Source organism: Mobula hypostoma, chromosome 15, assembly GCF_963921235.1.
Source record: "Mobula hypostoma chromosome 15, sMobHyp1.1, whole genome shotgun sequence".
Classification (NCBI taxonomy): Eukaryota; Metazoa; Chordata; class Chondrichthyes; order Myliobatiformes; family Myliobatidae; genus Mobula; species Mobula hypostoma.
In genome coordinates this window covers 15,165,939-15,180,540 of record NC_086111.1, presented here as the reverse complement: position 1 = coordinate 15,180,540, position 14,602 = coordinate 15,165,939, and the positions used below count along the sequence as shown (strand labels likewise).

The 14,602-nt window shown below is 41.0% G+C and overlaps 1 protein-coding gene across 1 annotated transcript in view; it reads left to right on the top strand.

Moving 5' to 3' along the window:
* The window catches only part of terf2ip (telomeric repeat binding factor 2, interacting protein), a 32,556-nt gene extending 18,786 nt beyond the window's left edge, over nt 1–13,770 (top strand). Inside the window, exon 3 of the mRNA XM_063067767.1 lies at nt 1,977–13,770. Within this exon, the coding sequence (XP_062923837.1) occupies nt 1,977–2,663 (687 nt within the window). The 3' untranslated portion in view covers nt 2,664–13,770. The remainder of the gene's footprint in view (nt 1–1,976) is intronic.
* The last annotated feature ends 832 nt before the right edge of the window (nt 13,771–14,602 follow it).

The following is a 14,602-nucleotide window of genomic DNA, read 5'->3' as shown; positions in this document are numbered from 1 at the left end:
AAAAGGCCGAAATAAACATGCTAATTAATTACGTGCCAGGCGGCACCTAATTAATTAGCATGTTTATTTTGGCTTTTTTTTAAAGATGTGCTGTGTGCCTCCCGGCTGCCACTGCACCCCTGCGTGCTTTGTGGCAATATATCGGTTGGTGGCCTGGAGGGTGGGGGCCACTGCACCACCCCAACTTGTGACGACTCAGTCTAACACACCATCATCAGTGTGCTCGGTGCTGAATCAATTCTGGTAAGTGATACTACACTGTACATACATTATTTCTGCTTTATATAGGCTGTGTATTTTTACGTGTTATTTGGTATGATTTGGCAGCTTCATAGCTTAAAGGTTACTGGAGAGCGCTTGCGCCATGTTTTTGACAACAGCGCTTGCGTGAGATTTTCTGCCGACGGCGCTTGAGTGAGATTTTTGCTACGGAGAACAGTGCAGTAATGATTGTGGAAAAGTATTTCTACTTTATAAAGGCTGTGTATTTATCATATCATTCCTGCTTTTACTATATGTTACTGATACTTCAGGTTTTATGTGGTATTTGGCATGATTTGGTAGGTTATTTTAGGGTCTGCGAACGCTCACAAAATTTTCCCATATAAATAAATGGTAATTGCTTCTTTGCTTTACGACGTCTCGGCTTGCGAACTGTTTCATAGGAACGCTCTACCTTCGGATGGCGGGGGAAACCTGTATTGCTGCACTTTCTGTAGTTCGTTTCTTAGCAGGATTAAAATTCAAGATTCACCACATTCAGACTCAGAAATTGCACTGTACATCATTAATGGGGCTAAATTAAAACAAAGAATTAACACAAACTGGGAATGCCTGTTGGATGTTGACGGGGTCAGTGAGTTGAGACGGATGAAACAACAGTAGCAGCCCACAAAGAAACAGCAAGGTGAAGATGATGATTACAGCAGTGAAAATTATGTTGACAAGAATTCAGATTGGAATCTGAATATTAGTCGGAATAGAGCTGATGTTTGGCAAGCTACCTTTATTCCAGTTAATGTGATTGACCAATCATGTAAGGTCTCATAATCCCCAAAGATGGTTCTTGACAATACATATGAAGCCAAGGTCGCTTTGAACACCTCAAGAGGAAACCTCGAGTTGGCAGGCTAACTGGCTCTATTTCACCATTGGTTCCAGCTAGTGCTGTACTGTTAAGTGACTTGTTTTCCAAAGGTCTGTAAAGAAAGTTGAGAGGGTGTACTTACCAACTGTTAAATTGCATGAACTCGTTCTGTGCCGTGAGTCAAGGGGAACTGTTGGGCACCCTAGTTGCTAATTTGTGCATCCCCAATAATGTCTGCTTGGTTGGTAAGGTTGAGATTGCCAAGTTTCAGACACATTGTGGTGATGAGTGCTCATCGCCTACAGGGCTATGGTTCTTCCTGTGTTGCAGTGCCTCATCCAAAAAAAAAGGATGTGCCTGTCTCATGTCTCAAGTTGGGTACCATTTACTGCTCTTTCCCCCCGCCCCACCCCCAAGAACCTTGAACACCCCCTGATGACTTCTATTTCCCCTAATGCTCCCTTAGGACACATTACCATCCCAATTGGGAATTACTGCTCTAGAGTGCTGTTATCCAAATTGTTATGATTGTTACCATCAGCAAAGGACATTATGATTTATATTTTGTAAGATTTTGATTGCCCTTGCTCTTTCATACATACCTGATTCAACTGAACATGCTTTGTTGTTCAGATGTGAGAGATGCTGGAAAGCTGTTTGTTACTGATCCTGGAGGTAGTGAGTCTGAGTCCCATGGATCAAAATGGAATTGATGGGCATGAGAGAATATGGTGTCAGGGTGTAGGATAATAACAGTTTTTGTCCCTTGTAGCTGGTATGGACTGAATAGCTTATTCTGTGTCATTGTAAGTATAAAATGACATTCTTGAACTGTTGTGCATACTTACTGGCTTTTTTTAAAAAAGCATCTTAATTTTCTTAATCCTAGATTGATGGGACTTCTGAACAGCTGAAGGAGACTAGTGATGTGTCAGAGGTAAAAAATATCTCTCAAGAGCAACAGATGGAAACAGACAAACCACCAGAAGTGAGCATTGATGAAAATTATCCTAAAAGGAAAGGAACCATGGAAGAATTAAGTGCAGACAGTGACCAAATGGAAACAGACAAACCAAAAGAAGTTAGCCTTGATCAGCCTTGTACTAAAGTGAAAAGACCTACAACAAAATTAATTGTGGACAATAAGCAGATGGAAACTGCCAATCCTCCACACATGGGCATTGGGGAGCATTGTACTAAGGAGAAAGCATTGTCAGAATTTGTCATGAACAACAACAAGCAGTCAGACTCAGGCGCTCAAGCATCAGTAGATGAGTTGTCCTTGCCCACAACTTCACAGGATGAAGTGGAATGTGCAACCATGGCTATCAGTACACTGATGCAGACTCATAATTTAGAGCTTTCTACAGCCACACAGTTGCTACTGAAAAACAATGGAGAACTGGCAGCAGCATTACATTTCATGGAAACTGGCCACCGTCCAGATGGTTATCCTATCTGGACACACCAAGATGACCTTGACCTTGAGAATGTTGATAGAAAAGTGCAGGAGAAGCTAACCCAAAAGTTTGGCTCTGAGAACCTTGCAAAACGCATTGCCTTTAGAAAAAGTTAGCAATAAAGGGAGATAGGATTTGAGGAGTGACTATATCGTCGAGTCCTGCCTCTTCTGTTTCCTTAGACTTGAATTTACAGTTGCATTGCTGAATAAAAATTCGTAAGTTATAAAAATCAATTAATTTGGAGTCTCATCTTGGTATATAAAATTGATTCTAATTTGCCACAAATGTGGACAGAAGGTCAAGCTTGTATGAGCAATAGAAATGAGAGTTAAAGGCCATGGAATTCTTCCCATACTCCCATCAGCTTCCTCCAGATTCTGCACTTGTACACCAGAGGCAATTTGCAGTGGCTAGCTTGTCTACCAAACTGCATACCGGTGATGTGGAAGGAAACCAGAGCACCTGAGGTCACAGGGAGAAAAACAGTCTCTGTGCATTAACACCAGATGTTGAGCCTGAGGACAGATCATTGGAGCTGTGAGGTAGCACCACTGCTGCCCCATATTAGCTGTTTAATTTAGATGAAGTTTTGCTGAAATTTAAATTTACTGTGCCCAATCAAAAATGCAGTTTTGGAAAATAATCCCTGAATGAATTTTTTTTTTAAGCAGTGGGCTTGAGTGGAATAAGTGCTTATGACACAAGTAAGGGAAACATTTGGGGGCATTGATCATTAAAATATGAATTACAGAAATAAGCTAAAATTTGCAAATCATTTATATGTATAACTCAAACACTGATCTCTACAACAATATCCAAATCTTTCTTTTGTAAATTTAATGAGATGCTAATGTGTACTTGGATAATATTATTTTTACCTTTTTTCAGTGAGTTCCCTGCATGTTGTTCACCCTGCTGTTGCTATCTGATATAGTACTTGTTCTGTTTTAACACTGTTTTGAAGTACTGATAATTTTCCTAGCCTGTTATTGGAATAAGTGGTCTCGATACAATGGACTGATAATGAGAAAAGTTCCAGTGCTTTCCAGTAATGCCTCATGAAGACTTTTGCTGTTGACGTGGATAAGATTGCATTTGCCTGCAGTTCCTTCCAGTCTTTTCTATAATACTCATTGGTGAGAATGTTGATAGAAAAGTATGGGAGAGGCTGATCCTAAAACTTGGAAAAATGAAGGAAGTAATACAGTGAAGCTACTCCTGTCTATCTTGATGTGTACACACATCCTCTGTTACAGAGGATTTGTATTCCTAGAGAACTGCCTGTATTGCTGCAGGATTTTTTTATTCTCTGATATTAAGCCAATTTGTTGGTGACGACAAAATGACTTTTTGCCATTATTTCATTGCCAAGGCTAATATTAAATTTGAGATGCACAAGGCTCATGTGGAAGATGCAACAAATTGTGCCTTTATATTTTGTCCAGTCACTTAAGATTTGGATATCACGTCAATATGGTTGGCGTGCAGAGCAGATTCCCTCATTTGCCACACACTCTTAGCCACATGTTTGAGTGCAAGTGGATTGGTATCTCTACAGCACTGCTGTGCTCCTTATCTGCAAGGCGTTTTGTCTTGACCTGCAAAGCTTGTAGATTTGGAAAAGGTTGATGAAATGGGGATTCAAAGAAAGGAGTGGGATTTGGGATTGAGGTCCTGTTATCACTGATGTATGTAGTAAAAGCTGTTGCTTTGCAGTCACAGTAGAGTGCAGTACTTAAACCCTACAGCACAATTCAACAAGAAATATTTTTTTTAAAGTGCAAAAAGAGAACAAAATAGTGAGTTCATGGGCCATTCAGAAATCTGGTAGAGGCAAAGGAACATAAGAAATAGGAGCAGAAGTAGGCCATCTGACCTGTCAAGTCTGCTCTGCCATTCAATAAGATCATGGCTGATCTGGCCATGGACTGATCTGGCCATGGACTGATCTCCCTACCTGCCTTTTCCCCATAGCCCTTAATTCCCCTACTATGCAAAATCTTCCAATGTTGTCTTAAATATATTTACTAAGGTAGCCTCCACTGCTTCATTGGGCAGAGAATTCCACAGATTCAGCTCTCTAGGAAAAGCAGTTCCTTCTCATCTACTAGTGAAAATAACTTTCCTGCCCCTATCTTATCTATCCCTTTCATAATTTTATATGTTTCCATAAGATCTCCCCTCATTCTTCTGAATTTCAGCAAGTACAGTACCAGATTACTCAATCTCTCCTTACAGTCTAACCCCCTCATCTCTGGAGTCAACCTGGTGAATCTCCTTTGCAACACCTCCAAAGGTAGTAAGTATATCCTTACTCAAGTAAGAAGACAAGAACTGCATGCAGTACTCCAGGTGCGGCCCTGTACAATTGCAGCACAACTTCCCTGCTCATAAATTCAGTCCCTCTAGCAATATTGATAGCCTGCTGCACGTGCAAACCAACCTTTTATGATTCAGGCACAACTACTCCCAAGTCCCTCTGCACAGCAGCATACTGCAGTTTTTTACCATTTAAATAATAATCTTGTCATTTTTCCTTCCAAAGTGGATGACCTCACATTTACCGACACTGTACTCCATCTGCCAGACCCTTGCCCACTCGCTTAACCTATTTATATCTCTCTGCAGACTTCCAGTGTCTTCTGCATAATTTGCTTTTCCATTCAATTTAGTATAATCAGCAAACTTAGATGCACTACACTCAGTCCCCTTTTCCGGATTGTTCATATATATCATGAACTGTTGTGGGCCCAGCACCGATCCCTGCAGCTATTCTCCAACAAAAGTAACATCTGTGTAACCCAACTCACTAATTTCTATTAGTTAACCAATCCTCTATCCATGCTAATACATCACCCCCAACTGTATGCATCCTTATCTTATGGATTAGTCTTTTATACGGCACCTTATCAAATGCCTTCTGGAAATCCAAGTAAATAACGTCCATCTCTTCCCCTCTATCCACTACGCTCGTTATATCCTCAAAGAGCTCCAGTAAGTTTGTCAAAGAGGACCTGCCTTTGCTGAATACATGCTGCATCTGCCCGATGGATCTGTTTCTTTCCAGATGCCTTGCTACTTCTTTAATAATAGCTCAAGCATTTTCCCAACTACATATGTTAAACTAACCTGCCTTTTGCCTGCATCTTTTTTTGAACAGTGGCGCGACATTCACCATCTTCCAATCCTCTGGGACCTGCCCAGAGTCCAAAGAATTTTGGTAAATTATCGCCAATGCCTCTACCATAACTTCTGCTATTTCTTTCAGTACTCTGGGATGCATTTCATCAGGGCCAGAGGACTTGTCTATCTTCAGGCCCACAATTTGCTCAGCACTACCTCTTTAGTGATAGCTATTGTATTGAGGTCCTCTCCTCCCATCGCATCCTTAACATCTCTGGCATGAAGACGTGTCCTCCACCATTAAGACCAACACAAAATAGTCATTTAAAGCCTCAGCCATTTCCTCACTACCCAATATCAATTCCCCCTTCTCGTCCTCCAAGGGACGTACATTCACTTTAGCCACCCTTCTCTGCTTTATATATTTATAAAAAGTTTTCTATCAGTTTTTGTATTTTGTGCCAGTTTATTTTCAAAATCCAAATTCCCTTTCTTCATTGCTTGTTTAGTGGTTCTTTTTTGCTTTTTAAAGATTTCCCATTCGTCCAATTTCCCACTACTCTTGATGGCTTTGTATGCACATGCTTTTAGTTTGATGCTGCCTTTATTTCCGTAGTTATCCAAGGCTGGCTCTCCCCACCCTTACTGTCCTTGCTTTTAACTGGAATATACTTTTGTTGAACACCGTGAAAAATGTCTTTGAAAGTCTCCCACCATATAGCCTGTGTTCCCAGTCTACATTAACCAAATCCTCCCTCTTCCCATTGTAGTCTCTGTTGTTTAGGCATAATACCAAAACACTATTATTGCACCCTCCATTTCTATGAGAAATTTGAGATCACTCTTTCTAAGAGAATCCCTAACTACAAGATCACTGATTTTACCTGTCTCAATTCACAGGACCAGATCTAAGATACCGCGTTCCCTTGTGCGTTCAGTAACATGCTGTTCAAGAAAGTCGTCATGGATGCATTCTATGAAGTTTTCAAGACGGCCTTGACCAATTTGGTTCACCCAATATATGTGCAATTTAAAGTCCCTTACAATAACTGCTGCTCCATTCTTGTATGCCTCAAATATTTCTGTTTATTGTCTATGCCACTGTAATGTTATTATTCGGTGGCCGATAGACAACCCCACCAGTGATTTTTTTTTCCCTTTTCTATTCCTAATCTCACCCTAGGTGGATTCAACATTCTGCTCCCTAGATCTTATATCGTGACTCACCATTGCCCTGATCTCACTTTTAATGCCTTGTGCTACCCCACCTACCTTACCTTCATAGAAACATAGAAAATCTACAGCACAATACAGGCCCTTTGGCCCACTAAGCTGTGCCAAACATGTCCTTATCTTAGAAATTTCCTGGGGTTACCCATGTCCCTCTATTTTTCAAAGCTCCATGTACCTATCGAGCCTCTTAAAAGACCCTATAGTACCTGCCTCCACCACTATCACCGGCAGCCTATTCCATGCATTCACCACTCTGTGTTTAAAAAAAAACAACAAACGAACAAAACAAACTTACCCCTGACTTCTCTGTACCCGCTTCCAAGCACCTTAAAACTGTGCCCTCATGCTAGCCATTTCAGCCCTAGGAAAAAGCCTCTGACTATCTACACGATCAATGCCTCTCATAATCTTGTACACATCTATCAGGTCACCTCTCATCCTCCATCGCTCCAAGGAGAAAAGGCCAAGTTCACTCAACCTATTCTCATAAGGCATGCTCCCCAATGCAGGCAACAGCCTTGTAAATCTCCTCTGCACCCTTTCTATGGTTTCCACCTCCTTCCTGGAGTGAGGCAACCATAACTGAGTGCAGTACTCCAAGTGGGGTCTGACCATGGTCCTATGTAGCTGCAACATTGCCTCTTGCCTCTTAAACTCCATCAATCATGGGATTAAGGACAATGCATTGTATGCCTTCCTAACCACAGAGTCAACCTGTGCAGCAGCTTTGAGTGTCCTATGGACTCAGACCCCCAAGATCCCTCTGATTCTCCACATTGCCAAGAGTCTTGCCATTAATACTATATTCTGCCATTACATTTGACCTACCGAAATGAACCACCTCACACTTATCTGGGTTGAACTCCATCTGCCACTTCTCAACCCAGTTTTGCATCACATGTCCTGCTGTAACCTCCGACAGCCCTCCACACATTCCACAACACTCCCAACCTTTGTGTCATCAGCAAATTTACTAATCCATCCCTCCACTTCCTCATCCAGGCCATTTATAAGAACCACGAAGGGAAGGGGTCCCAGAACAGATCCCTGAGGCACACCACTGGTCGCTGACCTCCATGGGCAAGCCAGTTCTGGATCCAAAAAACAAGGTCCCCCTGGATACCATGCCTCCTTACTTTCTCAATAAGCCTTGCATGGGGTACCTTAGCAAATGCCTTGCTGAAATCTATATACAACATACCTACTGTCCTATCTTCATCAATATGTTTAGTCACATCCTCAAAAAATTCAAATGGGGCTCATAAGGCACGACCTGCCTCTGACAAAGCCATGCTGACTATTCCTAATCATATTATGCCTCTCCAAATATTCATAAATCCTGCTTCTCAGGATCTTTTCCATCAACTTACCGACCACTGAAGTAAGACTCATTGGTCTGTAATTTCCTGGTCTATCTCTACTCCCTTTCTTAAATAAAGGAAAAACATCCGCAGCCCTCCAGTCCTCCAGAACCTCTCCTGTCCTCATTGATGAAAAGATCACTGCCAGAGGCTGAGAAATCTCCTTCCTCACCACCTACAGTAGTCTGGAGTACATCTTGTCCAGTCCTGGTAACTTATCCAACTTGGTGCTTTCCAAAAGCTTCAGTACATCCTATTCCTTAATATCTACATGCTCAAGCTTTTCAGTCCGCTGTAAGTCATCCCTACATCGCTAAGATCCTTTTCCGTAGTGAATACTGAAGCAAAGTATTCATTAAGTACCTCTGCTATCTCCTCCAGTTCCATACACACTTTTCCACTGTCACACTTGATTGGTCCTATTCTCTAACATCTTATCCTCTTGCTCTTCACATACTTGTAGAATGCCTTGGGTTTTTCCTTAATCCTGTCTGCCAAGGCCTTCTCATGGCCGCTTCTGGCTCCTAATTTCATTCTCAAGCTCCTTCCTGGTAGCCTTATAATCTTCTAGGTCTCTCTCATTACCTAGTTTTTTGAACCTTTCGTAAGCTCTTCTTCTTGACCAGATCTACAACAGCCTTTATACACCACGGGTCCTGTACCCACCGTCCTTTCCCTGTCTCATGGAAATGTACCTATGCAGAACCCCACGCAAATATCCCCTGAACATTTGCCACATTTCTTCCATACATTTCCCTGAGAACTATTGTTTCCAACCTATGCTTCCAAGTTCGTGCCTGATAGCTTCATATTTCCCCTTACTCCAATTAAACGCTTTCCTAACTTGTCTGTTTCTATCCCTCTCCAAAGCTATTGTAAAGGAGATAGAATTGTGATCACTATCTCCAAATTGCTCTCCCACTGAGAGATCTGACACCTGACCAGGTTCATTTCCCAGTATCAGATCGAGTACAGCCTCTCTTGTAGGCTTATCTACATATTGTGTCAAGAAACCTTCCTGAACACACCTAACAAACACCACCCATTCAAACCCCTCGCTCTAGGGAGATGCCAATCGATATTTGGGAAATTAAAATCTCCACCACAACAACCCTGTTATTATTACACCTTTCCAGAATCTCTCTCCCTATCCGCTCCTCGATGTCCCTGTTGCTATTGGGTGGTCTATTTTTTAAAAAAAAAACATCCAGTGTTGATCCCTTCCTGTTACTAACGTCCACCCTCAATAGACAATTCATCCATGTCTTCCTCCTTTTCTGCAGCAGTGACACTATCTCTGATCAGCAGTGCCATGCCCCCACCTCTTTTTCCTTCCTCCCTGTCCTTTCTGAAACTTCTAAAGCCTGGCACTCAAAGTAACCATTCCTGCCCGTGAGCTATCCAAGTCTCCATAATGGCCACAACATCATAGCCCCAAGTACTGATCCATGCTCTAAGCTCATCCACTTTGTTCATAATATTCCTTGCATTAAAATAGATACATCTCAAACCATCAATCTGAGCCTTTTCTATCACCTGCCTATCCTCCATCTCACACTGTCTCCAAGCTTTCTCTATTTGTGAGCCAACTGCATCTTCCTGCGTCTCTTCAGTTCGGTTCCCACCCTCCAGCAATTCTAGTTTAAACTCTCCCCAATAACCTTAGCAAACCTTCCTGCTAAGATATTGGCCCCCCTTAGATTCAAGTGCAACCCGTCCTTTTTGTACAGGTTACACCTACCCCAAAAGAGGTCCCAATGATCCAGAAATCTGAATCCCTGCCCTCTGCTCCAATCCCTCAGCCATGCATTTATCCTCCACCTCATTCTATTCCTATACTCACTGTCACGTAGCACAGGCAGTAATCCCGGGTGACATAGCAAATCTTCTCAAACTCCTAATGAAATTTAGCTGCTGTTATGTCTTCTTCATGATTGCATCAATATGTTCGGCCCAGGATGTTGACACAGAGGAACTTGAAACTGTTCATTCTTTCCACTAGTGACCCGTTTGAGTGTATGTTCCCTCAACTTCCTTTCCCAAAGGTCACAATCATTTCCATGGTCTTAGTGAAGGTTCTTCGTATTGAGTGACTTAAATTTTGCCAGTTCTTTCACATTCGTTTGTTTATTTCCACATCAATTATTATTTCTTACCTCAAATTTTTGGGTAGTGATTTCTGAATTTCATAAGGGTAGATTTCTGTCGTCTGAATGGCTATAATGTGACAGTTGCCTGTATGTTGAATGTAATTTTTTACTCTAAAGCTAATTATTGGTGATGGCATATGGCTGCACAATGAAGCCTGTGGGATTATGTACCACCTATTAACTGCCAACACTTTATTTATCAGACTAGTATATTGTGGTACACTCAGATGATGTTCAATAAAAAGGGAAGGCTCTAACTAATACACAAGGAAATAAAATTTAATTTGTAAGTGAAAGTCCTTGGAATTCCATCCTTCACTTATATTCTTCAGCACTTTTTTTTTCCCCAGAACACATGAATAAAAAGTTTTAAAGAATTACACATGCTTTGGGATTTGCAGCTTTTGCTCCACTTTGGAGCGTAAGTTCATGCAACAATCACGGGCAAATATTCCTGAGGTGCTTAACAGTAAAACTGTTGCTGAGGCTCGAAGAATTTTATTAGGATAGGTGATCAAAAACAGTTTTTTTTAAAGTTTTATTTCAAGAAGGGAAAATGGTGGAAAGGTGTTACAAAGCCTTGGCAATTGTGCTTCAGCTGGCAACAGCGCGGTGTTTGCAGTCTGGAATGAGTAGGCGAATAGAATTTGAGATTCTTTTACATGTGACAGTTATAAGATTGGAGAAAATCAGGTTGTGGAAGTTAATAGAGAGATTTGAAAATGTTTTGTTTTTAAATAGCCTTTGCCTAACTAGGAGCCTGTGGAAGTAACTATGTTCACTTCAGAGATTTGATTCACTTGTCTGCAACCACATATATCCAACTGTGGCTGCCAGAGACGAACATCCCAGAAGCGTTTGCCATTTCAGTCTTTTACTATTGAAGTATCTCCTGCACACTGTCCATGTTATCCATTTTGATAATTGTGTGAGAAATGGAGTGAAAAGTTAAAAGTAATTCCATTTATTTAAGCAGGTCTTCAATGGCTTGCTGTATTGCCCAGTTCCTTCATAATTTTCATCCTCCCCTAAAAAGACTTCCCATCTTTTGATTTTGTAATATAATGAAGCAAACTAAGTAGTTACTGAAAGTAAATAAATTATTTCCAGTTACTACTGCCCTAATCCCAGTCCCCGCCCCCAGGCTCAAAAGAACCAACCAAGGACAATGACCCTTGATTAAAGGTTAATCACTGTTTCACAAGCTGTTCAGTATATGTGTTCCATCTTATAAAACATTGAGTAGTATTTACTGGAATGAATATTACAAAAATATTACCCCTCTAATTTTTAAGATGAACTGAAACTTCTGGAAATCTTGATACCAAAGTCCAAGGACAGAATAGGTATTCATTCAATGTTTTGTCTGTTATTAAATCTACATTTTGAAGCAGTAATGTCACTGACTGTATTTTTTCAGTTACAGTTTAGCCTAGAAGTATGAATCATTGTTACTTCTGCAATAGAACATAGAATAGTACAACACAGTACAGGCCCTTCGGCCTACAATGTTGTGTCAACCCTCAAACCCTGCTTCCCATATAACCCCCCACCTTAAATTCCTCCATATACCTGTCTAATTGACTCTTAAATTTCTTCACCTCTTCATTCCCGGAATTATCCTCACGAACCTCCTCTGAATGGTGAGACAAAACAACCTTAATGCCTTTTTTTTTTAAAGAAAAAGCAGTCTGTTTGTAAACTCGGCCTTTTAACCATTATGTAAATTTGTTTCCTGGGCAAATGATAAAGTGTGCATCCTTTATCAAAATAGAATTTAATGCAGACAAGTGAGGTTTTGCATTTTGGTAGGACCAACCAGGGTAGGTCTTACAGTTAATGGTAGGGGACTGAAGAGTATGGTAGAACAAAGGGATCTGGGAATACAAGTACATAATTTGTTGAAAGTGGTGTCACAGATAGATAGGGTCATAAAGAAGGCTTCTGGCACGTTGGCCTCCGTAAATCAATGTATTGAGTACAGGAGGTGGGATGCTATGTTGAAGCCGTATAAGATGTTGGTAAGGCCTGATTTGGAACATTGCTTACATCTTTCCTGTAGGTAGGTGACCAAGGTTGAAAGAGTATTGAGAAAATTCACAAGGATATTGCCAGGTCTGGAGGACCTGAGTTATAAGGAAATGTTGAATAGGTTAGGACTGTATTCTTTAGAACGTAGAAGATTGACAGGAGATTTGATAGAGGTATAGAATGGGTAAATGCAAGCAGGCTTTTTCCACTGAGGTTGGGTGGGACTACAACCAGAGGTCATGGGTTAAGTGTGAAAGGACAGAAATTTACGGGGAACATGAGGGGAAACTTCACTCAGAGAGTTGTGAGTGTGTAAATGAGCTGCCAGCACAAGTGATGCATGCAATTTCTTGAATCTGATCCTTAGTTCTAGGCTCTCTGGCCAAGGGAAACAACTTTAGTCCCTTGGACCTATTTGTCCATAGGTAAATTGGTTTGTTACTCTCACATTCACGGAGGTACTGTTCATACAGATCAATTCATTCCAACAGTACATTGAGGTAGTACAAGAGAAAATAGTGTTACATTTACATAGAAAGTGCAGTTTTGAGCAAGCCGCAAGGACGTAATGAGGTAGATTGAGGTCAACAGTCAATTTCATCCTTGGGAATTGCTCAGTATAATGGGGATTGAAGCTGTCCTTGAGCCTGCTGCTACGTGCTTTCAGGCTTTTGTATCTTTATTTTTGGTGGTGGGGGGAATATCGTTAGTTATGCTGGCTGCTTTTTGGAGAGAATCCATGGAGGGGAGGTCGGTTTCTGTGATGTGCTGAGCTGCATCTAGAGTTCTGCAGCTTCTTGTGGTTACGGATAGAGCAATTGCCATACCAAGGCATGATGCATCTGGATAAACGCTTTCTAGGGTTTGTAGGAGTCATGTATTTATTTTCTATCTGTATTGTATTTTGTGGTGTTTTATTAAGGTGATCTGTCAAGTTGGTTGGGGCATGGTAGAAGTAAATGAGCAGAGTTACATATTCACGCTTTGCTAATTGTTTAGTGAATAAGCCACAAGGAATGATATTTCTTGTTGACCGTTAATTGGAACGTTATTAAACCACTTAAAGATGCTAACTTCACTAACTGGAATGATAATTTAATTTGACCGCTAATTACACTTAGTTATGTTGCTATTTAGAAGGCTTAGTTACACTACTTTGAGCAATAAAATAGCTATATTGTTGATCTAGTTTTGTTAGTTTTTTTTAAAATCGCTACAAGATTGTTTGGCTTTGGTTTCATAATAAAGGATTGAACATACCTTTCTCAAATTGGAAGCACATCATACAGTGAGTACCCTGGCTTAGTCTCTCAGCGGTTTTGGTTTGTTTTCAAGTACAGTAACTGCTATATTTTGGCAAAAAAAAAGTTATACCAACACCAGTTAAGGATTGCCACGGACCTGTTGGCAAAATTGGAATTGCAACATTGACGACAACAACACATCAGAAACCCGAGCAGTTTGTGGTAGCGTAATCTCCGACCCTTTTTTATTCATGTGTGTTTGTGGTTTGAGCACAGTTTTGAATGGTCAGCACTGCTCATCCATGGGGGACCGTTGCTCAATCGAGTAGTGTTTGCCTAGGGTTTTGTTGCTTTGTTTTATTGAAGTGCTGAAATATTTCTGTTGCTGATATTTTGAATTGAAGGCTGTTTGTACGATCTGGTTTAAGCCCTGTGGATGCATGGACAGTTCGTTTGCTGACTACTTTTATTGAACTAAATATCGGCGGTGCTGCAGGTGAACAAAGAGTTGATTGCAAATTGCGCAACTAGAGAAAGTAATATGAATGTTACTATTCTGGCTGGCTGCAGTGACCAGTGGAGTTCTACAGGGGTCGGTGTTGGGACCGCTGCTTTTTATGATGTGGACTATGGGATTAATGGATTTGAGGCTAACTTTGCTGATGATACAATAATAGGTGGGGGAGCGGGTAGCGTTGAGGAAACGGAGAGCCTGCAGAAAGACTTAGACAGTTTAAGGGAATGGGCAAAGAAGAGGCAATGAAATATAATGTTGTAAAGTGTATGGTCATGCACTTTGGTGGAAGAAATAAACGGGCAGCCTATTATTTAGATGGGGAGAGAATTCAAAATGCAGAGGTGCAAAGGGACTTGGGAGTCCTTGTGTGGGATACCCTAAAGGTTAACCTCC